Below are 26702 nucleotides of genomic sequence, written 5' to 3' on the forward strand. Positions count from 1 at the left end.
TCTTTCTGTTTGTTTGCAAAATAAACATTTTGTTGTCTGAAGCTGGCCGTTTCAGTAGATACTCAAAGTATGTAATTATTACTAAGGAATGTGTCCATGGGGAAATTCACTTCATACACTGTAGGTATTTGTGGCAACACTTAGATTTTATTTTTAGTTTCAATGGCTTTTTCAAACTGAACTTTAGTTTCTGCCTGAGCCAAGTTCTCAAATGAGAATTGATAGTTATGAACTAATACATGACAGAACAGCTGAACGCGGTGCTTGTAGAGGTCTAGCATAATGTACATCTCTTCAATAATATCTTATTGTAACATTCTCTTTAAAAGTATTTTTTCCAAATAAATCAGTAGTCATAATAAGCAACTGAAAATGTCAGAGCTGATATTTACCGTAAAAAGTATTTTAGATTAATTATGCACTTGACATAATCATTTTTTTTGCAAAAAGGTATTTGAGGGACATCCACAAGTTTAAAAAACATTTCTAATGTAGTACTAAAAAAAGTAGTTGGTTTAGAACAATAATAATGATGATGTGTGTACTACTTTTGTAGGGGCTTCAAACTGACTGTGGTCTAAGACAGTCTAGCTCTTGCTGTGGGTTTACTGACCCTTTGGCAGTCCATTCAGAACAATGTAAGTATGTCATCGATTCAGGTGGCCTAATTTTCTCTCTCAATTTTGTTGACAATGCATATTCCAAGAGGGTGCAAGGAAAACAGAAAAAGTTAAACCATCTTGAAATGTTTTCATGATTGGTGCTATTTGAATTGGCTCTCATGTTTCATTGTGATTCTTCTGGTCATGCCAGCTAAATTCTGTTACATCTGTTTGCAACGGCAAATAGCCAAATAGCTAGGTCATAAAAAGGTAAGTGATACAGTCAGAACTGTGCTGGAAACTTGTAACAATAGATAATTGTGGATCAGGCCTTTTTTTATATAGGGGGCCAATTGAGCTGTGTAGTTGCTCACTCTGTTAGAAAATAGGTAACAAAAACACGTGCCATTCTTCGTCCAGTTATGAATCTTTTTCATTTGCAGTATACAGCAAGAGTAGAAGAGCATCAAGTGAAGATACTCAGCAAGTAGATTCTAAAGCAGCCTTGTTGACGGTTTGTATCCTCATCTCTTTTTTGTTGTCAAGTAGAACTAGAAAGTGAACAAATAAAGGTGAAGAAACAGACTGCATGAAGAATAATACTGATTTGTAGTCTTTGTTGAAGGAGGCAACAGGAGGGGACCTGTTTTGACTGAGGGAAGAAGTTGTACATACATATCTACTACATATTGTGCATGTTCTCACTTTGAAAACACACACTGCTTCCTGTTTATGTAAAACAAGCCTTTTTGTTTAAGAACAAAAATGCTTATACGATCCATAAAACAGAGAACATAGACTTTTCGGTTCTTTTAATTTTATTTACCAATCCTCAGTTGTATTTGAGTCTTTCTGTTCAACTGCAGTTCAGTACAGTTTAGTGAAATCTTTCCAATAAGCAGGCTGTACTGCAAGATCTTAAAACACGTAACTCCCCTGCCCCCCAGATTAAACATACTATGTTCTTCTTACAAAATTAAAGCCTTTTTTTTTTTTTTTTTTCTTCCCTGTGATTTAAAGGATTGGTTGCAAGGTAGACCTTCAAATAGCAATCAAATGTAAGTAAGCTTTCTAGTAGTGGAGAAATTCTATTATATATTTTGATTTTTCTTTTTGATTGTAGTCTTTGACTGCAGTATTACTCAGCTGTGTTTAATGAAAAAACAAGGTTTAAGGATTTTTCTAATAAATAACTGAATGTGTTCACTGGAATGCTATGATAGGTTATATTTAAGTTAATTGAGTCACATATCAGAGGGCAGAACATGCTCTTACATGAAAATGTCTGTGTTGACACTTATTAATGAGCTAACTTCCTGGCAAAGGTCTTTACCCAACCTTCCAAACTGTAAACCTTCTCTGAAATTGGGCAGTCATTGCTCTTGTTAACAATTATCCCCTGAGTTAACTGTTAAAAGCATTACCTTATTAATCTGATAACAGAAGGGTAAGCTGTTGTGAACATACTTTAATTAAGCACCTCTGTGGGAATGAGCTCTTGTGATGCAAACTTTACATAATGTTGTGCGTGACTTGGTGGTATTTAAAGTATAGCTCTAAAACCAGGAGATTACTTAACAGCCTTCCATTACCATTTTGTAATTAAGCAGCAGTTCTGCCCTTGAAAAATAAGATAAAAGCAGTACTGTGAGGTTAACAAGGTGACCTAGGATGATGTGTCAAAATCAGTAAATATAAACAAAGTTTTTAAGAAGCAGTAACAGTTGGTTTTGTGACATTTCACAGGACATCTGAAGAAGATGCATTGAATGGTAAGTTTTTTCTTTCTGCTATAAACAAGCTGGGAGCTTTTTCGTACAAGTAACTGTTTGGGTCATGTATGAGAATATGTTTGCTGATAATTTGGAGCTTAATGGAGAGGTAGCAATATGATTACTTTTTTAACAGCCTACCTTCAAGTACTACAATTTCTTCTGAAGTACTGAAGATCTAAGCGAGATCCTTAATTTTCTGCATAGCAAATCTTTTTCAAGCTCTAGTCACTTGGGAAGTGCTCTTTGCATGTGGTTATTTTGATACACAGTACAGGTAGCAGGCAGTGTCTCTTTCATTATTTCTGATCTCTCTCAGGCATCGCTTCTCCTTTCAAGCCTATCATGGATATCAATTACTATTATTCAGGTCAGTGCCTCTTATAGCTGTAGTTCATATCTCTAATGACACTTTTTAGAACCTTTAAATCTAATAAATGTTGTAATTTTTCTCTAGCTGTAGAAAGAAATAACTTGATGAGGTTATCACAGAGCATTCCCTTCACTCCTGTGCCTCCAAGAGGTAAAGATTGTAATTCTTGTTGGTGAGTGGAGGGGGAGGGTCAGAGTTCAAAGGGCTTGTTTAATACGGTCTTTTGGGGAAGAAAACAAAAGAAATCCCTGTACAAATTTATTCTAATAGAAAATGATAAAGACAAGTTTCATGCTTGCTTGTAACTAGTAAACTAAAATAGTGTCTCTCTTGCAATGCTCAAAAATGTAAATGACACCTTTTCTAGGGCAGCTCACTTGATTATGAAATTTAGGTTAATTGTAGTTGTCCTCAGAATGGTGGTGATAGTATTGTACTAACAATTTTTATAGCAAACTATTCTACAGGTATTCCTTTAAGTTAGGGCTTGTTTTGACTCATTTCAAGTGTATGTAAGCATTTATTCAGTGTTCTTAATGCTCTTTGGATGGTGTCGTTAATAGTTCTAATCAGGAGGACAAAAACGCTGTACTACTGTGCTGCTGTGTGAAAGAAAAGAGGGGTCTTTCTACTGGCTAGTTTCATTTTTTTTTTTACTGATTCAGAATGTGAGGGACAACTTCATATGTGTTGAGATCTAAGAAACTGGAGATATTCAGTGCTTTAATTTGAAAATTAAATGTGGTAATTGCTTTTTGTATTGTAATACAGGTGAACCAGTCACTGTGTATCGCCTCGAAGAAAGTTCTCCCAACATCTTGAACAACAGCATGTCTTCCTGGTCACAACTAGGACTCTGTGCTAAAATTGAATTTTTAAGTAAAGAGGAGATGGGAGGAGGTTTACGTCGAGCTCTTAAAGTAGTATGCACGTGGTCAGAATATGATATCCTCAAATCAGGTCATCTTTATATCATCAAGTCTTTTCTTCCTGAAGTTGTGAATACTTGGTCAAGCATTTATAAAGAGGATACTGTGTTACACTTGTGCTTGAGAGTAAGTTTTATTATTGTCAATTATTAAGCATAGACAGGCATTATTTTTTCCCTGAAAAATAGTGTATATATATTACAAAAGAAAAAAAAAGTTAATTTTCTGTTATCTATGAACTAAAGGGTTAAAACTCTGCTACAGTATGGTTTATTAATTCAAAAAGCTCAAAGTTTTAAAATAAATTTAAAAGCAAGCAATTTGTTACACTGTCTTGGGGGAATCAGTAGTTACTGTTCTTGCTGTTCTTTTTTTTTTTTGGCTCTGTAATGATTCATATAATGCTGCTAATAAAATATGGGCTCTGAATTCTAGGAAATTCAACAGCAGAGGGCAGCACAGAAGCTCACCTTTGCTTTCAATCAAATGAAGCCCAAATCCATACCATACTCTCCAAGGTGAGTAAACTTAAACTTCTAGCACACTGCATGTTTTCTTCCGGAAGAATGCCTACAGGGCTGTGAACATACAGCTCAAATATATTAAGGTACTGATATGTGAATATGTCTCTGAACATTAACAAATGTGTCAGACAAATATTCTTGGCAGTGAGTGATTGATACTTTCTTGCACTGCTTCTAGCCTAGAGTGATAATATTAATGAATTTGTATAGTAGTTTCCAATGTTATAAGTGATAAGTAAATCAAAGAATTGTCTAGCAGTAAATGACTAAATTGTCATTTGTTTGGAAATATATTAATTAAGTATGCTTTTTACTAGGTTCCTGGAAGTTTTCCTGTTATATTGCCACTCTGCTGGCCAGTGGTTTGCAGTTGAAGAGTGCATGACAGGAGAGTTCAGAAAATACAACAACAACAATGGTGATGAAATAATTCCAACTAACATGCTAGAGGAGGTTATGCTAGCTTTCAGCCATTGGACCTATGAGTATACAAGAGGGGAATTGCTGGTACTAGATCTTCAAGGTAATGTCCCGATTTCGAAATTGGGGTCAACAGCCAAGGTATATGGGTCTTTCTCACAGAAGCATAGAATTGAGTTGGAAGGGACCCATAAGGGTCATTGCTTCCAAGCATTTTCTTAAGAATTCATATGCAATAAGCAGTATTTATGTTCAGTAAGCAGTATTTAGTGTGTCTTGGTCTAGTTCATCTGAATCAAATGGTGGGTTTATTAAATATGGCACAAAATGTTACAGCACTACAGAGAATATAAATATATAGGAGTTTTCCCAATTACATGTGCCATAAATATATATATAAATATTTGTTGACACATTTGTATAGTGCCAATATGACAAGCTGTATTTATACTTAATTGTGTGTCACATATTCTGGCTGTGAGAAGTTCTATATAGGAAGCTCTTCTCTCAGGTGAAAATTAGTTAAGAATTGCAGGCAAATGTAAAATTAGGTGAAGGAAATGGCTTGCTGAGGAGCAATTCATGTAAGAATAAAGAGAATTCTATACCATTTTACTTCTTTCTGCCTTTATTCTTGGGAAAGCTGAGAAGTCATAGCTAACAATGGCAAGGCTTTTCAATATTAATGCATTTATGTAATGTATCAGATTTAATTTTTTCTTCATGTGCTGTCTGAAGGTGTTGGTGAAAACTTGACAGATCCCTCTGTGATAAAAGCTGGAGAAAAAAGGTAAGGTCAAAGAAGGGTTTAAAGAAAAAAAAAGTCTTTTGCCAGAGAACACATGCAATCCATGTTTACGCTCTCTTTATTTCTAAGGTCATATGATATGGTGTTTGGTCCAGCCAATCTGGGAGAGGATGCAATAAAAAACTTCAGAGCAAAGCATCACTGCAATTCCTGCTGCAGGAAACTTAAACTTCCTGGTAAGAGTGGTGCTGTATTTTTTCTGAGGCACTTGGGTATCATGATGTTTTGTGTGATGCATAATGATACAGTAATGTCATGCCATGAAAGTAAAATAAGTAATAAACATCAGTTTTGCATTTTTACTTCAAAAAGATATGCTATTTTAAGATAAAAAATCCTGGTTGAAGGATTTAACCATGTGTGTAATCTATATTTGTATGCACAGTACTTGAAGAAGGTAGACTAGATGGATCTTGATTTCAGAAGGTGCAGTAAAAAAAATAATAAGAGTTCCCAGAAAAAGTAGGAAAAGGAGGTAAAGATGCTGCAAAATCCGAGACTTCTTAGACAAAAAATGGAATGTGTTTTTTTGGGGGGCTTTGCCCTTTTTTTGTACGTGTCTAGGTCTGTTCTAGTAGAACATGCAATTCTGAATATTTTTGTTGCATGGACTACACTGCACTCATATCAAACCTTGAAATTATTTCTCTGTATCGGTCCTTTAGACTCCAGAATAACATAAGGAACTTGCATGGTCTTGCCTGTTTAATGCTACTCTTTTAGGTTCTTTCTCATATGAAGAGAGGTCTTTTATTTTAAATTTGAGTTGTAACTCCTGGTAGCATCGAAGAGTATCATGAAAAGGTCTGATTTCCATTAGAAGTTGATTTGGTACTTGCTATGTAATATCTATAAATAAAATAATTAAGTTTCAGTCACTTTTTAAAGTAGAACTATATGCTTCCTGTTACATATACGATAAAACATCCTTTTGTGGCATTGAATACGTATCGAGGAATTCTTACTTATAAGTACATATGCCTAGCCAGTTATTTGAAGTAACTTTATGATTCATTGTTTCTACACTCCAGAGCAATAGTAACCAATTTGACTTCATTTTGTTTATTTAGATCTGAAGAGGAATGATTACACACCTGACAAGATTATATTTCCTCAGGATGATTCCCCTGAATTGACAATTCAGCCTGGAAGCTGCACCAAAGAATCAGATTCAGCTAATTCTATTCGTTTGATGCTCTAATGATGTGACCAAATCAGTGGCCTCATCCAAACTTCATGGAATGTCACAAAGTTGTCACTTATCTTTCCTCCACCATAATTAAAAGAAAGATGCATCAAAACAAGGATTACTGTGTTATAAGTGGAATTTTGGCTGGTCCATTATCTAAGGACCTAACAACTTGTGATAACCATCTACAGAGAACAGCTTGGCAGCTGATCGTTTTAGAGGTTGAATAATGATGAGTATGGTATGTTTTTAAAAGGGGCTTTTTAGCAGAAGGTTTATTTTTGATTTTGTTTTGGTTTAGTGGAGGATTTTCTCTCTGTAGTCCTGTGGTGTGCAATATGCCTTCAACCAAAAGGATTTTGATAGTTGATGTTTTAAGGTAAAGCATTTGTCTCTTTGGCAGCTGTCTTACTGTCAATCGGCAAAAGATAGGAGAAAGCACCTACCTCTCTGATGCCAGAGCATTCTGTGAGCGTTTTTGGAACTGTTCACTAACGTTTTCTCACCAGATGTCTTCTACTCTGGCTTTTTGAAGAAGACAGAGCCAAATGAGGGGTGTTTATGTGATGCCAGTAGGCTGAGGTTGAAGGTAGGAACTTAATCTGTTCCAATAGAGAGAGTCTCCTGAATCAGGATTCAGCTTTGTAGCTGTAAAGCTGATATTTTTTGTGGAATAGAGCCCTAATTGTGCATAATGAGATTTCTTGTTTTATACATTTCAGTTTTATCACGTCACCATGAAATAGTAACAAACAAAGCCATGATAGACTGGTATAATCATATTTAATAGAAGAAATAGTATGTACTGGTCCAAATAAGTTGCCTTGTGAGAACACAAGTTGGAAGTGCTTTTTGTTGTACGTAGTGACTGCTTCAGAAGTTATGCCTTCCAAAGATCTCATAAAACCAGTGTATCAAACCGAATGTACACATAACTTTTAAATGTATTTAAAATTGTGTAGAAAACATCTTTAATGTTATGTTATTTGTGGTACTTATTTAAGAGAGACTAGGGTTGGAATAGCGTTATGTAAAGTACGGGAGATTGCAATGCACCTTCATGCCAATAAAATGTAATTTAACTGTCCCAAATATTGTTGAGCATTCAGCAAGAAAAAACTGTTGTCCAACTGAAGTTTCATGCTGCGATTTTTTTGTTACATAGGTACTAATTTGTAATTTTTAATTAAAAGGGCAGTATATAGCTCTATAAATTTTTTTATTCAGTAGTGTATCTTATAGATACAGACTTAAGGCACGAACACAATAGCTGTTTAAATGGTGTTTTATGTTTGACGGGGAAAGGTAAAATGTTATAAGGATATAATACTGTATACATTTTGTATATCATTAAATCTTTAAAGAATCTAAAATAAATTTATTCTTGTTTACAGACTTCTGCTGTCCGTCTTAGTCTGAAAGGTTTTTTGGGTGAATTTGAGTAGCTCTTTATGCAGAAAAGTAGAATTTGCTGTACTGGACCAAAGCAGTTGTCCACCTTTGGAGTATCTCAACTTTGGTAACACCAGGAGCTAGGGGAAAAAATGTGAAAACACCTGTAGTGGACGAACTTATGTAACAGGATTAATGAATAAATGAGACAAAATATTTTAAAGCTCTTTACAGTGTTTATTTAAAATTTGTAGATCCTTGTTGGATTCCTGCCAGCACCCCCTTCTGTTGTTGTCAGGTGATAGGCATCTATTCAAGATAGTAATTATAACTTCTTATAATGCTGTATTTTAGTCAAGTAAAACCAATAGTTAATGTGTTAGTGAGGCTAGCTCTTAAAATTGGGAAGGATTCCTAGAGGAGCCTCAAGTGTTATAAACCAAATTTAGTATATAAATAAGGATAACCATTTTGGGAAAAATACACATTATAGTTAGGAAACATTGTTTCCTGACTATTTACCAATGGACAGTTCACTTACGCAACCATGATGACTGTCTTCAGTAGTTTTGCTTGTGACTAATTTCTTAAAAAATAAACAGATGTGATGTTTGTGGTGGGTGTTTGTGATGGGGAAATGTTTCCTCTGGTCAGTGTTGTAGTACCTATGGCCTGAAGCCTTTCAAAGACAAAAAGGGTCAAATAGGGTTGGGGAACATATAGATAACTCGGCGTGGTTATCAGTAGTTAACTGTACGTATTTCTGTACATCCTCCTGTCATGCATTGATATCATTATTTTAATAGCTTTTAAGTCCAAAAATACTAATTGAAACCTTCTCCAATAGTTTTTAGTAGAAACTGTAAATGCTTCAATGACTTCCCTACTAAAAGGGCTTAACCCATTTAAAGCATGTCTTTCATATACGTAAGTAGGTAAGCTATGTTCATTCCTTGCATAGCTTTGATTGCCTACCACCATCTTCAGGATATTTTTGTTAGAAGAAAAACTGATGGAATAACAGATTAAACTGAGTGTTATCTACTTGCATAGTAGTGTTGGTTACTTTGGTAACTTCTGTTTTAAAATGCACTTAATTTCCTACAGCCATAGCATTTCTTTATACAAAAAATTCAAATATATGAATACACTAATTTCATTGCTTAATTAATCCAGCAAACTCAGCATTGTTGAGTGCTTTACTGCAGTATTTTAGGTGCTGAAACATTTCAGAGAAAAACAATTCCAAATATGTTGTGGTGAAATACATGAAGGTGAGTCTACTGGGGAGCTGGTTTCCTAGCTACTGCTCGGTAGCCTTCTGATCAGGAAAAGGAGAGATTTTGTTTTTAAGCCTGTGACAGTGATTTCCTATACTTTTGTTCTTTGTGGTTGCATTTTGCTAAATGACATACCACTTAACACTACAAGAATTGGGAGAGGAGAAAAGCCTACAGCTAAAAGCCTGGTAGTAACAATTCACGTTGCATGCTGCTAACAGATCAATTGAAAAAAAAATGCTTTTGAAAAGACTTTTGATTACTTTATAATTAATACCTTTTCTTGCAGGTAATCTCTTTTGTGCTGAAAGTAACAGGAAGTTAATTCTAAGCCCTGGAGCTTGCAGAAAGTAGCACAGATGAGGATTTCTATATCACGTGTAATGCTAAAAATAGTATAATCAAGGTCTTGTTTCGGATCCACAAAAAGTAGTACTAAGCATATTCTGTTGTCTTCTTGAATGACACATATTAGCATGGGAATAATAAAAATCAATACAAGTGTGAGCAAACATGAATAAACGTGGGTTAGGCTGAGATGCTGGGTGCAGTGGCATCAGCAGATGCCCACCTTTCGCTAACTATTTTGGGCAAAGTGCTGGAAGGAGACCAAGGCAGCCCAGGCTCTTCCTGCATCTGCCAGAACTGATGGAACAAAGGCCATCAGAGCTGCACTGTACCTGTGTCTGTTTTCTAAGTTTATTATGCACCTGTTTGAAGGTAGAGCCACCATATTTTCCTACTTTACCTGAAACTTATTTTTTTTTTTTACCTGAGGGAGTCTGGTGAATCTGCAACTGCCTTTGGCTATTTGATGTCAGGTATGTGGCTTGGAGAGTCTGACTGTGTTTCCCCAGTGGTTTTCTGTTCAGTCCTTGGAGAGCAGTACCCAAGAGCAAGAGGACTCAGCAGAATGCACAGGAGTTTGTGATCTGTGTGCTGAATGAGCTCCATGAGGCTCTCAAGAAGGTAAGAGTGCAGCTGGGATGTTTTTGGGGCTGAAGCTGTTTCCTCCTTACATTTTGTGGTTTAGCACTTCATGCAATAATCAATCACCTATTCTCCTCTCACAAACTACATGATGTGGTTGCTAAAATTGTCATGTCCTTTGTTTCATACCCACATGCACACAGTAATTCATTAGCTTCATCTAACGCTATGTCAAATTGCAGCCCCTCATCTTATGCTAATGCTTTCTGTAGCACCATCGTACTCACCTCTTCTTCTCCTTGCTCTTCCGTTCCTCCCCCTTTTCATCTGCCTGAAATCTGCCTGCTATGCCCCCATGTCTGCTCACTTCCTCCGATAAATGACTTTGCTAGCAATTAAATCATTCCTGCCCATATGTCCAGAATATTACATTTTTGTTTAATTTCTCTCAGAAAAGTAATTTAGTTTACTGCAGACATCAAGTAAAGTAATAGACCTTCAGTGCCAAGTTCTGGGACAGGACTGAATACTAGCCTACGTGGGCAGCAGACAGCCAGTCTCTTGTAAAGCCCCCCCCCCTTTATCTTTCACATAAGTTTTAGCATTGCTTAAAAGAAGACGTGGTAAACTGCAAGCAAAATCCTGTCAGTGCGTCCTTTGTACCTGGCTTGGTGCTATGGAGGAAGTGAGCTGGAGGACAGAGACCTCCAAGCTGCTGCTAGCACGAGTTTTGTTGTAGAAGTGCTGGGAGGTTGCTTCCCACAACAAAGAGAATATCTGCTGGGGGGAAGGGGATTTTTGTAGGTAAGGTAAGGTAGGAAGGGTTTTTGTGGGTAAGGATGACAGTGAATCTGTAGATTTAGAAAAACAAAAGCTGTGCAGCTGAGTCAGACCTCTTCCTTCCAAGACAGACTTGTGTTTGATTTTATGTGCAAGTAGCTGCTGGGATGATAGGATAACTACTGTGAGTCACGTAAGCATGGGTGCGTGCCTGTCTGCCCAGGGCCTCCGAGTTAATCTGTAGCTGGAAGGAGGTGCTGATAAATTGCACCAGATTTAAAGCTATTCAGATATTGGTTACATTTAGATTATGTCTTGATCAGTTACTTCTTTACAAATAAACAGAGCTCGAAGTATTTTTTTTTTTTTTCAAAAAAAAAAACCAACAAAAAAAAAAAACACAAAACTATAAAACCACCAGGATTTTGCAATGGGTCCAAGACCTAATGACCCCCTACTGCATTGCAAATGAGCGTGTCTCCCTCCCTTGCATTGCAGTAATGGACAGGGAACAGTTGAATTCTTAGCAATATACAGCACAGAATAGTACAGATACTATCGACACTATTTAAAAACAGTGCTGCTGCCTAGGCACTCTTCTCAAAGAACCGCCAAGTATATGGATAAAACTTCAAGGGTCGTAGTGTGCTGTAGATCATTCGTTCTCAGAGTCTTGCAGTTTTGATCATCAAGCCACGTTAAACATTTGCTTCCATTCTAACCATTAGAAGTGTTGAAGGCACTTCTGAAGCGGTTGGCTACCTACTTTTAATTCTTTTTTGTATAGTCAAGCAAAAGAAGATGCATAACTGGTGCAAAAGGAAACAGAGGGCTTGGGCCCGCCGCTGAAACATCTCTTATCACGCAGTTATTTGAGGGACAACTCAGGTACATTACATGTATTACATGTCTAGGATGCAAGACTTCCACTGATAAACCTGAGATCTTCACTGCCCTTTCCTTGCCTGTTCCTTCTGAGAGCACCTGCTCTCTGCAGGTATGACCCCTAATATATTCCTAAACTGCTGGTTTCTGTTCGGTGGGGGAATAGGTGGCTAAGAATAATATATGTTATTAAAAAGATGGAGGATTTAAGATACTTTGGTTCCCTGGGCCTTAATCTCTCTTCTTTCACAGGGGATCTGGTGCTAAGTGGGGTTTCTGAGGTGCTCTCTGGACTGTGGAGACCAATAAAATTATGGGAGCAAGTCACGGGATGACGGAAACTTACCCCTTGGGGGAGGCGGGAGGGAAAAGGGTTCTGGTTGTCATTGCTGCAGCTAAGGCACTGTATTTTTGTTCATCCCTTAACTAAATAATGTGTAAATAAGTGGATATACCATACAAAGCTGCAATTCAGTGTAAGAGCTGCTGCTTGGCAGACTTTACTAGCCATCTGTGGCTGATACCAAATTTATTATAAAGAATTTCTTACTATCAGCTGCTGATATATTAAAAATAAAATTTTTAAAAATGCAAGCTTTATATAACAGTTCAGAGAAGCTCAACCATCCCAGAGTAATTTTTCTTTAATTTCCCATTTATCACATGCTGAAAGAAAACTTGTGGCTCCTAGTTACAGCCTTTGGCCATATAAATAGGGCTAGGTAACAGCCAAGTTATGAAAGTTTACAAGTATGGTGTAGTACTAAAAGTTACAAAGGAAAGAGGGATGAAGCCTAGAAAGAAAGAAGAGTTGACAATGACAGTGCAGTCCAGAACATTTAGGACACAGTGACAACCATGCAGAGGCTTGACTTCTGTCTGCTCTTAATACCTGAGTCCATTTCTAATGGACAGAAGGATCAAGAAGCAAGATCTTTGTTTTTCTTGCTAGACAGCACTTGCAGATGTTTTCTGTCAGTTGCCTGTAATACTCAACATTAACACAGATCTGTTTCAAACCCAGGGTAGCTACTAGTCATTTTCCCTTCCCCTGTTAAGCAACCACAATAAAAGAAAGAAGTTTAAAATAGTTCAGAGTTTTATTTCACATTTGAATGCCAAGGCAACTACAAAAGGAAACTCTTAGCTGACATCTGCTATCCACTCAGCAATCTGGATCTCTCTCCAGAGTTACACAAGAACCCAGAGTACAGCTTGTGTGCTCTAGTGGTGAGCTTTGCCTTTCCAACTTTTATCTGTAACGCCTTGCCTAATGCAGACAAAGCAAGCCTATGTTAGCTTGGACTTGATCAGAGCAACAGTCTTCTCTGTTCCAGGCACTTAAAAATTCTGTGGTTTTAAAAAGCACACAAACATACATACAAAAAACCAGCCAGCATCCCCCCACCCCTCCCAATCTATCCTTACTCTGTTCTGAGTGCATCTCTTGAGTTTAGCATCTCCTGGACAAAACCATCACTAACTGAACACAGTTTTCACCAGGAAGGTGATATGTATGCACCCTAATGAAAAAAGGGCATTTGGTTTCCTACCTCAAACAGTTGAGAACATGTGAGAGAGGATGGTCCCTCTTTGCTTGACTAACAATCTACCAGTACCGTGTCTATATATACACATATATAAAACTATATAGAGCGTTGATTTTAGAATTATAATGTAGCTTAACACGTGTAAGTAATGTTCAACCTATCATACATGGCTTCTGCTATTGTACATTTCTCTTAATGGAAGTTTTTCATACAAATTTTAATTTTCTCCAGCCAGGGATATAATACAGTGACAGTACGTAACTGAACCAGAGAGAAGTAACCACCTCTCTCCCCTCTTCTCCCCTACCGCATCCCAGTTTTAAACAGCTTGCATTCCTAGTCAGTAACACCTGGCTGCAGCCTCCAGCCTTTTCAGCAGATACTGCAAGGATCCTGGCCATAAACGAGGACTAAGTGGGCTCTTCTTCCATTAATCTCTCTAAGTGTGGTCTGTATCAGGGCGTATAGCTAAGTTTAATATTGCAGAATAGAGAGGCATAATCATCATCTACGAAGTGTCTGTTTGCTCTATTCTAAAGCATTTCTTTGACTTAATATTCCTTTCTGTAGGCCAAAGGGGGCTAGAATGTTCTCGCTCTCTTTTTCCAAGCGCAAACAAAGAACGATTGCCAATTCCTAACTTTCTCTGTTAGGAGAGAGTGAGCCTTCTGTTCTAACAGACCACGTTGTTTGTTACAGAACCATTCTGGTTTTCTGGATGGTGGCCACTACACAGCATTCTGCAAGCACTCAGTCACCAAAAAACTGGTACAGCTTTGATGATTCACAGATCACCAAGATCCCAAATTCCTCAGTGCAGACTGACAGAGCTTATCTCCTGTTCTACACCTGTCCGGCCTTTTCTGCACTCAAAGAAAGCAACAAGTCATGAAAAACAACAACAGTGAGTACATCTGCAATTAGAATTCATTGGCAGCATCAGCTAAATTCTGTTACACCAATAAACCAGAGCATTCATGTTACCTGATCTGCTTGTGGCATTGCAGGAAGTAATTTCTAGAGAGAGGGCTGGAGTTAGAGCTTCCAAGCCTGTTACAGAATGCACATCCACTGTGTCTGTTTGCTTTTCATGACAAACTTCATAGATCCCTCAAAATACCAGAAACGCTGAGCATACAGATTTGCTTACCTGAAAATTCCTGTTTCTCTGTTGGTTATATATGTATGTAGACAGATAAAAACTCAGACTGTAAGATTCAAGATTTTTGAATGCCAACCCAATCAGAAAAGGAAAACTAACCCAAATCCAGACCAGGAAAATGCACAAAATTCAGCTAAAACAATTTCTAAACTAAGTAGTTCTAGACAAAACAGTATTCTTTTCATGTGAAGAGTCTTTAAACTGTATGAGTATGATGCAAGCTGTCGTTATGTAGAATCCGACTGTTACAGAACTAGTTGAGAATGAAAACAAACTCAAATATACACTTAATAGGATATATTTTTAAATCATTTCTTCATTAAGGTCTTTAATGCATGTATACATGAAAAATTTATATTAAAAAATTAAAAAGGAAAAATCTTGTTTGTTTAGAATACTCTGATGTGCACAAATATTGACCAAAGCTAACAAAAAAAAATAAAATACAGCTCTGCTTTTTTATTAAATAGTGTTGCAATTACTTAGAGCTGGCAAATAAAAGCAGTCCTCTGAGTTTTAGAGTTTCTCACAAAAAGGACAACATTTTATTATATACATAGTTCTGATGTGCAAGTATGCAATCAATATGTACACTTACATTCCTAACTGTTTACATCGTTCTAGAGTATTCACAGTAGAATCAAGCTTAAGGTTAGAAATGTGAAAAGGCCATAATAGTGAAAGAAAAAGATAAAAATAAAGATATGCCTTGGGATTTTAAGACATTTTAAACTACTTGTTAATAGATTTCAGATGACTAAGCTAGAATTCAATTTTGGAGCAGACTAAAAATATAGTTGTTTGTTAAATAAATGGTAATGCAAGTATGCTTTTAAATGGTTTCACAGATGGCAGTATTACCACAAGCATTATTAATCAGTCTGATTTAAGCAAGAGTACTGACCAGAAAGAGCTTGCTTGCAGAGAAGCTGCTGCAACCATCCCCGTAACTTTAAGTGACTACATTTGTCATAGTTTTGCATATTTATGCATCTTCCAATACCTACTTTGCTCTTATAAAAAGAAAACCAGTTTTCTTAACCCATGCTACTTTATGTGGCCATGTCCACTGCTCGCTGTTCGTAAGAACTGTAAAAGAGAATATATGCAGCTGAGGATTTCACAGATGATGCTGAGATCTCAGACACTTCATGGTCATCAAACTTAAACCAGCGTTGTTTTGAGGCATTTTTGCAGTAGGCGGTATAGTGCCCTCCGTCCAACCCACCATAATGATTCTGTGAACATAAGAAGAAAAGAATCGATGACCTTGAAAGTTGCCACTTCTTACCTGGTTAAGGAAAATAACCTAGAATGCGAGATTTTTAACTAAACACTGATAATTCTTTTTAGAACACAGCTCCATCTCCAACCAGGTAGGCAGCCTGGAAACCCAGATGAATCAGGCAGACTGCTGCAAGTCTTAGCATAAATATCAGCTAGCTTTGAAACGTGACATGGTTACTTACTGATACTGAAAATAGATTGTATCTCTTCAAGTTATTCTTTGGACCAATAACATACTGTGAAAGGTCAAGAGTTTCCAATGGGAAATCTACAGATGTCTGAAGTTTTTGCTTCCATCTTCCATCATAGGAAAATCTAGAGATGAAAAAGCCTCATTTTAAGTTACAAGTCATTTGCATGCTATTTAAGAATATTAAGCTATGTTTGGTTTCTCTGTTTTTAGCCCATACGTGATCTTAACTAAGACTGAACTGTTTCAAAAACAGCATGTGGCTCCGATTCTGTTAATGCTTGCATTAAAAAGCAGACATCAGGTGAAAATGAAATTCTTGCAACATTACAACTAGAAATACATCTGGAACTTTCTCTAATTAAAAATTGTTAGTTACTGCCCTAGCATGAATACCTGTTCACCCTAGTTAATTTTCATGGATCATTATTTCACTTACCGTTTCAAGTGCACAAGAAGAACAGGTGGTAATTTCCAAATTTCTATTTTTTTCAAAGAATCCCTTCGAGTTTTGCAATGGCTACAGTAAAATCTATTATTGTCAGTGAGCTTTTCTTCTTTGGAGAACAATCTAAGGCATTCCTTAAAACAAAACATAAATACGGATTGTGAACAGCAGGTGTTTAGGGTAGTATACCAAAAACATTTGTTTCCTATTTGCTTGTTAACTTGCAACAATTATCTATATGCCATGTTTCACGAATACAGGGAAAACTGAGTTAAGTCCAAGCATAGAAGTAAATTTTACTGTATATATTGGTTACCTGCAAGTCTTTCAAACTGTATCGACAATAAATTCTTTTAAAAACATAACATTTATACTGTGGCGTACAAAAACAAATACTAGACATGTCCTTTCTGTCACTGTGGCTTCAATATTCCATCCTGCTTGTATTTTAAAACTGTTAAGAAGGGATCTAATTTTTTAAATTCTAGAAGAATTTAAAAAAGAGCAGGCTTGGGTCTGTTCATGTTTCAGGTTAGTGTAATTTAACCTGGAACACTGATGTACTCCTTCAACAAGAGGCTGAACACAGAATCACAGAATGGCTGAGGTTGGAAGGGACTGCTGGAGGGCATCAGGTCCAAACCCCCACCTCATGCCAGTTGTCCAGGACAGTGTCCCTCAAAGGAGGGAGGGAGACTCCACAACCTCTCTGGACAGCCTGTTCCAGCAAAAGTAGCATCATAAAAGACACAAAGAGAAATGTTTTTACTGTTTCAAAAACTGTTTTTCTCTAGTGCCACCTTACCTGCAGTGTACATTTACTAGTGGATGCAAGTGGTAACGACAAATACATGAAAGCCTCAAAGGTCCGGGACTTCTTGTGGCATGTGAGACACTGCACTGTAGATTTGAACTGGCCTTGAAAGAGTGCCACGATGATGGACTCGTTGAGCTGTTTGTGCTTCTGCCAGGCTAATTCTGCTGCTCTGAGGTCATCAAGATGATCATTGTTTTCTTCCTTGTATCTTTTCCTGTTGTCAGCCTGTATAACAGAAGTTTGAATATCTTAGCTGTATATTAACATTATATATAAATAGGAAGTTTAATCTATAGGCAAGTATACTACTGAATACTGGCAAGTATATTTGAACGTGCCAGCATAGCCATCCATTTCCTAGCTGTTTCGTTGTCTTCCACCATTCCCTTCAGTACCTGATAGAGGCTGATTTTGTAACAGTAGATTTCTGAATACTTGGATTTCCTTCTATACAAGGTTTCAGTAACACAAGCAGCACTACGTATCCACTGTAAACTAATTTAGATTATAAACAGCTTTTACTTTGGGACTGATTTCTTGCAAAAGTTATGTGCTATACCAATAATAGTTCTGGAACTTGTCTGAAGTACCTACCGTGCCCCTGAAGACTCATACCAATTTAATACATCCCCCACCACCCACAAGTTGTCCACAGTGATGAAAACTAGGAGGGAATGACAGCATTTTCTCAAAAGTTATTACTACTTGAACAACTCTTCCCCTTCTGAAAGAGAAGATATACATACAGTAACTGAGATTTTAGGTTTAAAAGCAGTAAGGTAAAGAGTACTTAAGTGCTTCACCTCAGTTTCTTTTTCACCTCAAGATTGTGACAGCATGAAAATGTGGAAGGTTACAGCACAAAACTCACTTCTCCTAGCAACTTTTTCTTACTCATAGCAGACTCTTGAGGAACAAAAAAAAAGTCTGGAGACACCAATGGTGCAGCAATCTCCAGGCTGAAAACATTTAGCAGCCATCCTCCAGATACAAGACTTATGTTTCAGTTCTTGTGGGAGCCTGAATTCCTACAGGTGAATAGGCTGAGGTATCAGTACATGAGTATCATTAAAAAATCATTACAGAAAAGGCTGTCTCCACCTCAGCCCAGGTAATTGAAAGTAAATTTATACTTTCTCTTCGCTTAATTGTGTTTTTATTCCCTAAATCTTTGGGCGCAGACTCTCCAACTACATGGCCTGAAGCAGCTACAAAAGCTAGACTCTGCAAGGGATGTCTGAAGATACACGGGAGGTGTTGAACTATATAGACCTCGGGATCACCTACTCAACAAGAATATGAGAAAAGCAAGCCATTTTGGTAATTCTAGGACTTCCCTAACAGAGGGATATCACAGAAATGGGACTTCGTCTCCACACAGCAGTGGGGAGCTGAATTCAGCACAAATGCTTACTCAACCCTATCCAGAAGCTGCTTTAAAAAGAAACAGTTTGTCCATTTGCCTTGACACATGTATTGCTTACTTTATTTAAATCTTCATGCAAGCCATCCATTAGAAAGAGAAGCAATTCTTGGGAGTCTTGCTGGCTATATCCTGCAAATTGGTCATTAATCTTCCCAATTGTAATTTTGAAGTCCTTTGGACTGATATATTTATACTGTCCTGTCCATAAAGCTTTCATTATTACTCCAAACTCTTCAGCCACTTCACCTTTATGCCCCAGGAAATTTGACCTATACAATTAAACAGACAAAATATATGTTTTTATACATACACAAATATATGATATATATATATATAATGTGTTATATATATAGTGAGCTATTAAATTAATATTTATTAATTAAAGACTTTCTCCCAGTTTTGAAGTAATTTCTTTAGATCAAGCAAAAATGGTTGTTAGTTTAAGTTAAAACTTCTGTCTACTTTGGCATTGTAATTTGATTCCACATTCAAAATTGGTCTAATGGAAGGTACAGTTATTTCCAGCTTGTTTTGCAAACTGCTACTTAAATATTGTTTGTTTTTAAGAGATTGTAGTAGACTTATTTATGAACTTGCTAAAGCACAATTCAAGATTGTCCGGTAATGCTTATTTTGTCCCATATCTGAAGTCTGAAAAATCTCAAAAGATTTAGAATTTAATATTTCTCTTATTTAAAAGAAGTAAACAACAACAACAAATTAGCTCTATTAAGTGATTTTTTTAATTAACAAATGTAAAGGCAGATTTTTTTTCCATTCACTTGAAATTAAAGGATAAGAATAAGATATTGTTACCTGTTAATATCATCTTGATACAAGTTTCTGTTAAAATACTCAGCCAGGTGAGGTGCATTGCACAGACACTGTAATATGGAATTCATATAGCAAGTGTTCCCTAGATTACGAAGTCCTGTAAGAGCTGGTCCCGATCCCCCAAACACAGGATTAAGATTCCTAATTTGTGATGCAGAGAGTCTTGAAATTTCTGCTTTAGTGTAATAGATTGGTCTGTAAGGAAGAAATTATTTTATTTCTTTTTAAGCAGTCTTAGACTTGACAAGACTGTGCACATAACCTAAGAAAATCACCTTCCCTCCCACAGAATGAAATATCCTGGCCCAAGAGGCTACCAAATACAAACCATTTAATGTATTTAAGATCAGTGTGTAGAATAGTGAGAAATACCGGCCTATAAGCAGGCTGACTTACATGCTAAATCGGTATTTGTTTTTTTTTAATTTACAGACAAAGAGTTAGCTGTTTATTTAACTCAGTTTAAAAATTAAAAACTGTATTTCAGAAGCTGCAAGACAATTAGTATTTTCTATGTTAACACAAATAATACCAACACTTAAAAAGCAACTGTAGTCCAATTACACTGACCTCTGAAATTTCTATTAACATTTAATAATCACATTAATTCTCAAAAACATAACTGCCAATACACTGGATGTGTAGCAATGAAATTTAGGTCTATCAAAAAAACTCTCGTGCGTCCTTTGAAAATACTTATAAAATATTAATGAATTTCAGTTGGATAAAGACAAAGTCCTATATGCTACCATATTGTGTAAGTTGTGATATTATAACTTATGGAACATACTTATTTTCACGATTGACTGCTGGAGTTACAGGAATTCTTTTCTTCTCTTCCTCCTGAATGGCTTGGGTTATATCTGGGGAAGAGTAGGAGCGCTTCAGTTTGGAGTGTTCCCGTTCTCGTTCAATAGTCACCTGCGGCTTGGGTTTACGCGTTGGTGGAGTAGCTGGAGGAGTGGACGAAGGAGCCATTTCTGGTGGGTACATATGAACAGTGTTTGTTGGCGAATGATAGTAACGAAAGGTTCCAGTGATTGGATCCAGAAACTTAGGGGGGGGAAAAAAACGTGTTTTAGAGTCAGGTAAAAATCATCGTTAGCCTTAACTACTCTAACAATACAGGAGTTTCTTGAGCAATGAGTTGTTAACAGTAGTTATGGACCTCAATATGTAATGGATTAAGTTTAGCGGAAGGTACCACCTTCACCAAAATGCATATTAAACAGCCGGTTAGCACCAGAAGCACAAGAGCTCCCCTACTTTCATGACAAATAATGTTAAAATTCAGGAAATACCTGTGTGTGGAAGTTGGAGAGACAAAAATAAAACGAGATCTGACTTAGCAATATGACAGAACTGAAATGCACTGTGAAACTGCCCAAGAAACTCGAATATAACATCAGAAATAGAAAATAATATCAGAAATAGCAAGTTACCTTTACCCAACCCAGGGGCAGTCCTGGTATTATCCTTCCCATTTCTTCACTTCGTGCTCTCATCAACGGCTCCCGCTGAGACTAATAAATACAACGGAAACGTGAGGTATGTACGGTTACTTAGGAAGAGCAGCAAGCTGCCTGTGACTTCCCTATGCAGTTACATGTTTTAATGCAAAACAGTTCAATAAGAAATCCTCAATTTTAGCTGGAAATAGAACTTACTGGAGGACACAAAAGTGGTAACACAGTAATACTATTTTGTATTACTCAATCTAAACAAATTCATTTGTCAACATGCTCTAGGAAAAAAAAAGACAAATCATTCTCACTAGTCTGACTATTCAATTATTTCCCTAAAGAAGCCACTTTATTAGAAATAAATGCCTCTGTTAGACACATGGGGATGATCTTTTCTCCCTTCCAAAGCAGTATGCAATGGAGTACGCATGAGATGGTGACCAAGAGTGGAAGACTTGTTAATGCCATCAGAAGCACTGAGTGAGAAATTTCTAGTGAAACTTTCAAGGATTTATTTGCAGATGAATGTGACAAATGGAAGAAGCACACAAACAGCTGTAAAAATGGCACAGTCTTTACTTAGGATTATGACTTTAAAAAATAAAGTTAGGTGGAATTTAACATGAGATAATCATCATAAAGCATCTGTGCTTGATTGATTTTAGCTACATACAACACATTGTATTTACTTTAAGTCTTTCAGTATCTTGTTCAGAATCCTCTCTAAGGGTTCCTGGCTTTTGAGCTCCACTGTCTGGTTGTCCTTTAACCCCAGTTTGCTGTAAAAGATTTTGAGAGAAGGCTTTCAATTTTCATCTGTAGTGTGAGTAAAGATAGCTGATAAAGGATAGCAGGGAAGAAGCAGAGTTAATTTTTTTTTGTCGTTGAATGCAAGTACCTTGAATTCACTACTGCAGCTATTTACACATCACATTTTTTTCAGCTATGCAGCAATTTGTTGGAATAGCCTTTGTAACTGAATGTTGTGTTATATAGGACAGACTGTTAATAGTTTCAAGATCTCAGAAATAAAGTCTCAAAATAATAGATTAGGGTATTGCTTTGCTTCTTAGACTAGTCAACAAAACCCTGTTCTATCTGTTTATGCAGCTGGGGACATGCTACAGAGTTTATTATGATACTGTGATTCTGTTCAGTGTTTGTTACAACAGTATAGCATATATTTTGGGCTGGTATGAGAGATCGATGCATGGCAGCATTTTATAGTTGAAACAGAAGATGGCAGACCATGAACCATCCACTCTGCCTCCATGCCAATGGTAATTTTTATCATCTTATGGGAACTCCATGCTGCCCACCTGCAAACAAGAATCAAGCCAGTCTAAGCTGCCCTATAAAACCACACATACCTCGGTTTTAACTTTCTCCCCTATGTTTATGTAGAAACAGCAGGCCTAAACAAGATTCCAGTGAAGTAGGTATTTAGAAATTAGACCCGATACCATCTCACTTCAGGAGGCACACAAATCATCCTGAATACCCCACACCGCCATTTTCACTAACCTTGCCTGGAACAGACACAGAAGTCTGAGATGCATCACCCAGCACACGTCTCTGCATATCTGGTGTTCGAGCTCCCTTTTCTCTTTCTTCCACAGATACTTTGTCAGTATCAATCCTTTTTGCACCAATGTTTTCTGGTTCATTTTTATTTTGCTTTTTTGCTTCTATTGTCTCTTTGTGCACTCTTTCCTTTTCCTCCTGTTCTCTTTTTATCTGGTCATCTCTCTCCTTCTGTTCTCTCTCCTCTTTGGATTGCTGCAGCTTTTCTTTGTATTCCTTTTCTCTCTGTTCTTCCTTTGCTTTTTGCTCTTGTTCTTCTTTTTCTCGCTTGAGTCTTTCTTTTTGTTCTTCTTGTTGTCTCTCCCGCAATTCTTTTTCTCGTTTGTTTTTCTCTAACAGGGCAGCAGTTTCTGCATGTATATGACTTTTTTCTTCTTCTGTCAGGGTGCTTTTTACATCATGTAAAGGTTTTGTGGACCGATCTGGAACCATTTGTCCATTCTCGAGAGGCTGGCTGTCACTGAGTGTACTTTCAGATTTTGGTCTGTTATCATCAGGAATTTTTATTGAAGGCTTTTTAGTACGATCAACCTGTAACACAAAGCATAGAACAACTCACTAAAGCTACTAGTGCTCTGCTAGCTAAACTTCTTCTAAAAAAGATTTATCAAAGCATAAAGATCATATAAAGTTGATTTCTACCAGAGAGATAGCCAACTTTCAATTTCAGTAAATCTGGTCATTCGAACTGCTCATTACCTAAATATTCATTTAACTTCTAGATGTGAGATAACAATCAACAAGCCTTAAGGAGAGCATTAAACAAACACTACTACAACTTGGGTCTTTCTTTTCAAGCTTTCAAAGGTGAACATGTTAAGGTAATCAGGCAGCCTAATTTGGGCTTGACTCTCAATCACATGCTCTGTCATCTGATTAAGGCAGATCTGATTGATAGGAAGAGGTATTTAAGAATGATTTCTGCTCAGACCTAGAAGAGCAGGATGTTTTTGATGCTGAAATAGAAGTTCTGAAAAAACAAAGGGAAGAAAATAAGTGAGGTCTTTTTCAGAGCTTAGGGTCCATTAGATGAAAATCTGTATTAAAGGGAAGTATCTAAAAGGGTAAAAAATAAAGAGATGTATGTTTTTAGCCTTATCTTCTCAATAAAAGAAGTTATTTTAGTGCACGGACTCTACAAAGGTGTTCTGGAAAACTTCTTCCCCATGAGAAGAAGAAGAAACAAATCTCCATACTTTCACTACTGGACCACAAGTGAAATGCCTCCGAAGTTTTTTTTTTTTTTTTTTTTTTATGTGAAGGAAGATACAGTGACTGGAAAGCAGAGCTTTGGAATAGCAAAGGTAAGTCATAGCTTAATTGCCCTCACTATTTCATCACATGTATGTACTGATTAGAAAAGGTTGCTAATAGACTTTCTGAATTAATGAGCAATTGCTGACCTTCAACTTCTCTGGCACTCACATCAAAATCCTCAATGAAAACTCAGAAATTATGTCAAGTGTGTTCAGTTTCATAAAGTTCTGTGGATTATTTACCATGGCTTCTCAGACCACCAGTAGTCTCTGTATCAATGTACTTGTGTACAGGGCTTAAATACTGAGAACATACCTCTGTGGAGGTCTGCACGTGGTGGGTCTCTAGTACATTAACCCTATGCTAAATCTGAAACAAAGAAACAAAACTTACCTCAGGGATACTTCTCGTAATAGATATGGGATTGACTACAAATGAACTGTCAGATTTTGGAATAGCAGCACCCTCTACGCTTGGTCTGTTAAGTGATTTTAGTCTCTCTTCCAAATTAGCTTCTGTTTCTTCGTTTTCAATCCCTTCTGTTGGAGAAGGCTTTATAGTGGCAACAGGTGGAACTGGAGCTGGCTCTTCCAAAGATGGATATGTAAAATCCACTGGGGGCAGGAGAGGAAAAAAAAAAAAAAAAACATGGGAAAGCTCTTACAACAAAACCAAAATGACCCTCAAGCTCCACCAGACCCTAAAATTTAGCCTTGTTCTGAGCTAGATCTCAATCTCTTTCATATGTACTTGAATGAAGTTATGTCCAGTAATTAGAAGAAACACTTGGGGGAAAGGGAGCCTCCATTATACTTACAAGAAACAGTTACGGCTTCAATCTTTCTATGTTGAGGTGGAGTTACTTTAGCATTTGTTGTGTACTGGGGAAAACAAAGGAGCCAGTTTTCATAACCTCCTTCTAGAACTAAAGGTTCATTCTGCAGTAGAGTTTTGCTTTCCCACTAGAAAAAAGGGAAAAAAAAGTAAGGTGACTTAAACATCGCAAAGAAATGTTTCAATCTGAACCTTGTTGAAATTTCTGTGTCTGGTCTTTATACTAAGAGGTTATTTTTGAGATTTTTAAATAAGAATTAAACAGGCTGTAAAAACACTTCAGGGAACAGGGTTTGGAGAATGCCCAACACATGAGGAGGTCCGAACCTGTAACTACAACAGGGTCTGAATATTTCCAGTACAGAAAGAACCACTTACTACTTGTTCAGGTAACGATCCTCCATGCAGAAAAATATTTCCTTTGGTTTCTTATCAGGTAAATTACTGAGCGATTATCATAAAATCATAGAACAGCTTGGGTTGGAAGGGACCTAAAGACCATCTAGTTCCAATTCCCCTGCCGCAGGCAGAGATGCCACCCACTAAATAAGGTTGCTCACAGCCTCATCCAGCCTGGTCTCGAATACTTCCAGGGATGGGGCATCCACAAATCCTCTGGGCAACCTATTCCAGTGCCTCACCACCCTCCGAGTGAAGAATTTCCTCCTAAGCTCTGATCTAAATTTCCCCTCTTTTAGTTTAAAACCATTCCCCCTTGTCCTATCATTATTTGCCCAAGCAAAAAGTTCTGTCTTTTTTTAAGTCCCCTTATAGTATTGAAAAGCTGCAATGACATCACCTCAGAGCCTTCAGGCCGAGCATCCCCAGCCCTCTCAGCCTATCTTCATAGGAGAGGTGTTACAGCCCTCTGATCATCTTTGTAATTAGGGGTGTTGGCTTTGGAAAGTATAATAACATTAACTAGAAAATGAACAGAGGTTCAGAGACTATTCTGTAAAGCAATAAATGGAAGGAACTGCCTGAACTAATCTCTGAACCCAGGTCTTGAATAGTTAGGTACCAGAAACACATGCAGTCTCTCAGAAGAGCCACCTTTATAAAGAGCAGGGACAACACAGCTATAGCCAGAATTGTGACTTTTAAATGTTAAGCAACTTAATATTGAGTCTGTTAGTTCCTTCCAAAGATGAGGCTCAAACTTAAATTCATGTTTTTCCAGAACTGATATTTAAGAAAGTACAGAAGTTAACAGTTTTCAAATGATTTCTGGTCTCTTACCTTGATTCTTCAATTGTAGAAAGTGTTGGCTTGATAGGACTGCGGAAAAGTTAGCTTTTTTCAACCTGCCTATGCAGGTGACCGACCAGTTCCCATAAACATGGTCTCAGTTGTCTCATGCTTTCATGTATTAGCAATGTCTCTGGCAAACAGTACTAAGTACTTTCTCAAACAACTCTGTCAGCCAAGAACTTAAAGTTTACGAGCTAGCTGTTGAGGAGGGCAGTTGAATCATTCTACTATTTACTTACTTAACGAGTTACTTTCCACTACTATGGCACAAGCAGGGGAAAGTGAAGCTTCAGACTATTTCTGCTATCAAAATAAGCAGTCTTTGAAAACTAAACCAAAGTGTTTATGCAGAATGTCATTGTCTTCCATACACTTTGTAATTATATATACTTTAAGACCACCTTACTTATCAAGATGAAGTAATATAAAATGTGGAACATGCCAACCTTAAAAAGCGCATCTTTCAGGCTCTGAAGAGTTGTTCCTAGCTTTAAATCTTCTGCAGAACTAAACCAGTCCAGGAGTATAACGTAATCATAGTGTCCTCTCTTCTTCCATTGATCTCTAGAATCTTCTGGGAGTCTAGCTTCAATCCAGCTAGCAGTAACTCTGAAATGTATTAACATGCACTTAAAGATAAATGTACAAGTAACACTTAGCCCAACAATATATGGTCCAACCTATACATGCTTATGTGCTTGGATAACATACACAA

The 26702-nt window shown here is 37.1% G+C and overlaps 3 protein-coding genes across 7 annotated transcripts in view; 2 read left to right on the top strand and 1 right to left on the bottom strand.

The window, feature by feature from the left end:
• TRPM7 (transient receptor potential cation channel subfamily M member 7) overlaps positions 1-8012 on the top strand; it is a 55359-nt gene extending 47347 nt beyond the window's left edge. For both annotated transcript variants that reach the window (XM_035335557.1, XM_035335556.1), the window contains 12 exons: positions 557-638; positions 1046-1116; positions 1623-1660; positions 2349-2374; positions 2694-2744; positions 2832-2897; positions 3519-3802; positions 4112-4194; positions 4518-4723; positions 5359-5410; positions 5498-5604; positions 6499-8012. In XM_035335557.1, coding sequence (XP_035191448.1) covers positions 557-638; positions 1046-1116; positions 1623-1660; positions 2349-2374; positions 2694-2744; positions 2832-2897; positions 3519-3802; positions 4112-4194; positions 4518-4723; positions 5359-5410; positions 5498-5604; positions 6499-6629 — 1197 coding nt within the window. In that variant the 3' untranslated portion in view covers positions 6630-8012. The remainder of the gene's footprint in view (positions 1-556; positions 639-1045; positions 1117-1622; positions 1661-2348; positions 2375-2693; positions 2745-2831; positions 2898-3518; positions 3803-4111; positions 4195-4517; positions 4724-5358; positions 5411-5497; positions 5605-6498) is intronic.
• A 1265-nt stretch (positions 8013-9277) lies between these two features.
• On the top strand, positions 9278-14227 carry USP50 (ubiquitin specific peptidase 50). Its single transcript, XM_035335946.1, is given in 7 exon segments — positions 9278-9283; positions 10071-10179; positions 10182-10258; positions 11787-11996; positions 12493-12517; positions 12981-13114; positions 14134-14227. Coding segments are annotated over 7 exon segments (642 nt in total). The 3' UTR covers positions 14215-14227.
• A 651-nt stretch (positions 14228-14878) lies between these two features.
• USP8 (ubiquitin specific peptidase 8) overlaps positions 14879-26702 on the bottom strand; it is a 29274-nt gene continuing 17450 nt past the window's right edge. For 3 of the 4 annotated variants that reach the window (XM_035335561.1, XM_035335559.1, XM_035335560.1), the window contains 13 exons: positions 26434-26596; positions 24720-24864; positions 24296-24516; positions 22586-23176; positions 21751-21840; positions 21041-21121; positions 20389-20651; positions 19581-19793; positions 18823-19033; positions 17327-17563; positions 16513-16655; positions 16066-16198; positions 14879-15834 (listed from right to left, as the gene is read on the bottom strand). In XM_035335561.1, the coding sequence (XP_035191452.1) occupies positions 15649-15834; positions 16066-16198; positions 16513-16655; positions 17327-17563; positions 18823-19033; positions 19581-19793; positions 20389-20651; positions 21041-21121; positions 21751-21840; positions 22586-23176; positions 24296-24516; positions 24720-24864; positions 26434-26596 (2677 nt within the window). In that variant the 3' untranslated portion in view covers positions 14879-15648. The remainder of the gene's footprint in view (positions 15835-16065; positions 16199-16512; positions 16656-17326; positions 17564-18822; positions 19034-19580; positions 19794-20388; positions 20652-21040; positions 21122-21750; positions 21841-22585; positions 23177-24295; positions 24517-24719; positions 24865-26433; positions 26597-26702) is intronic. The other variant, XM_035335562.1, reaches the window with a different exon arrangement.

Source organism: Oxyura jamaicensis, chromosome 10 (genome assembly GCF_011077185.1).
Source record: "Oxyura jamaicensis isolate SHBP4307 breed ruddy duck chromosome 10, BPBGC_Ojam_1.0, whole genome shotgun sequence".
NCBI classification, from domain to species: domain Eukaryota; kingdom Metazoa; phylum Chordata; class Aves; order Anseriformes; family Anatidae; genus Oxyura; species Oxyura jamaicensis.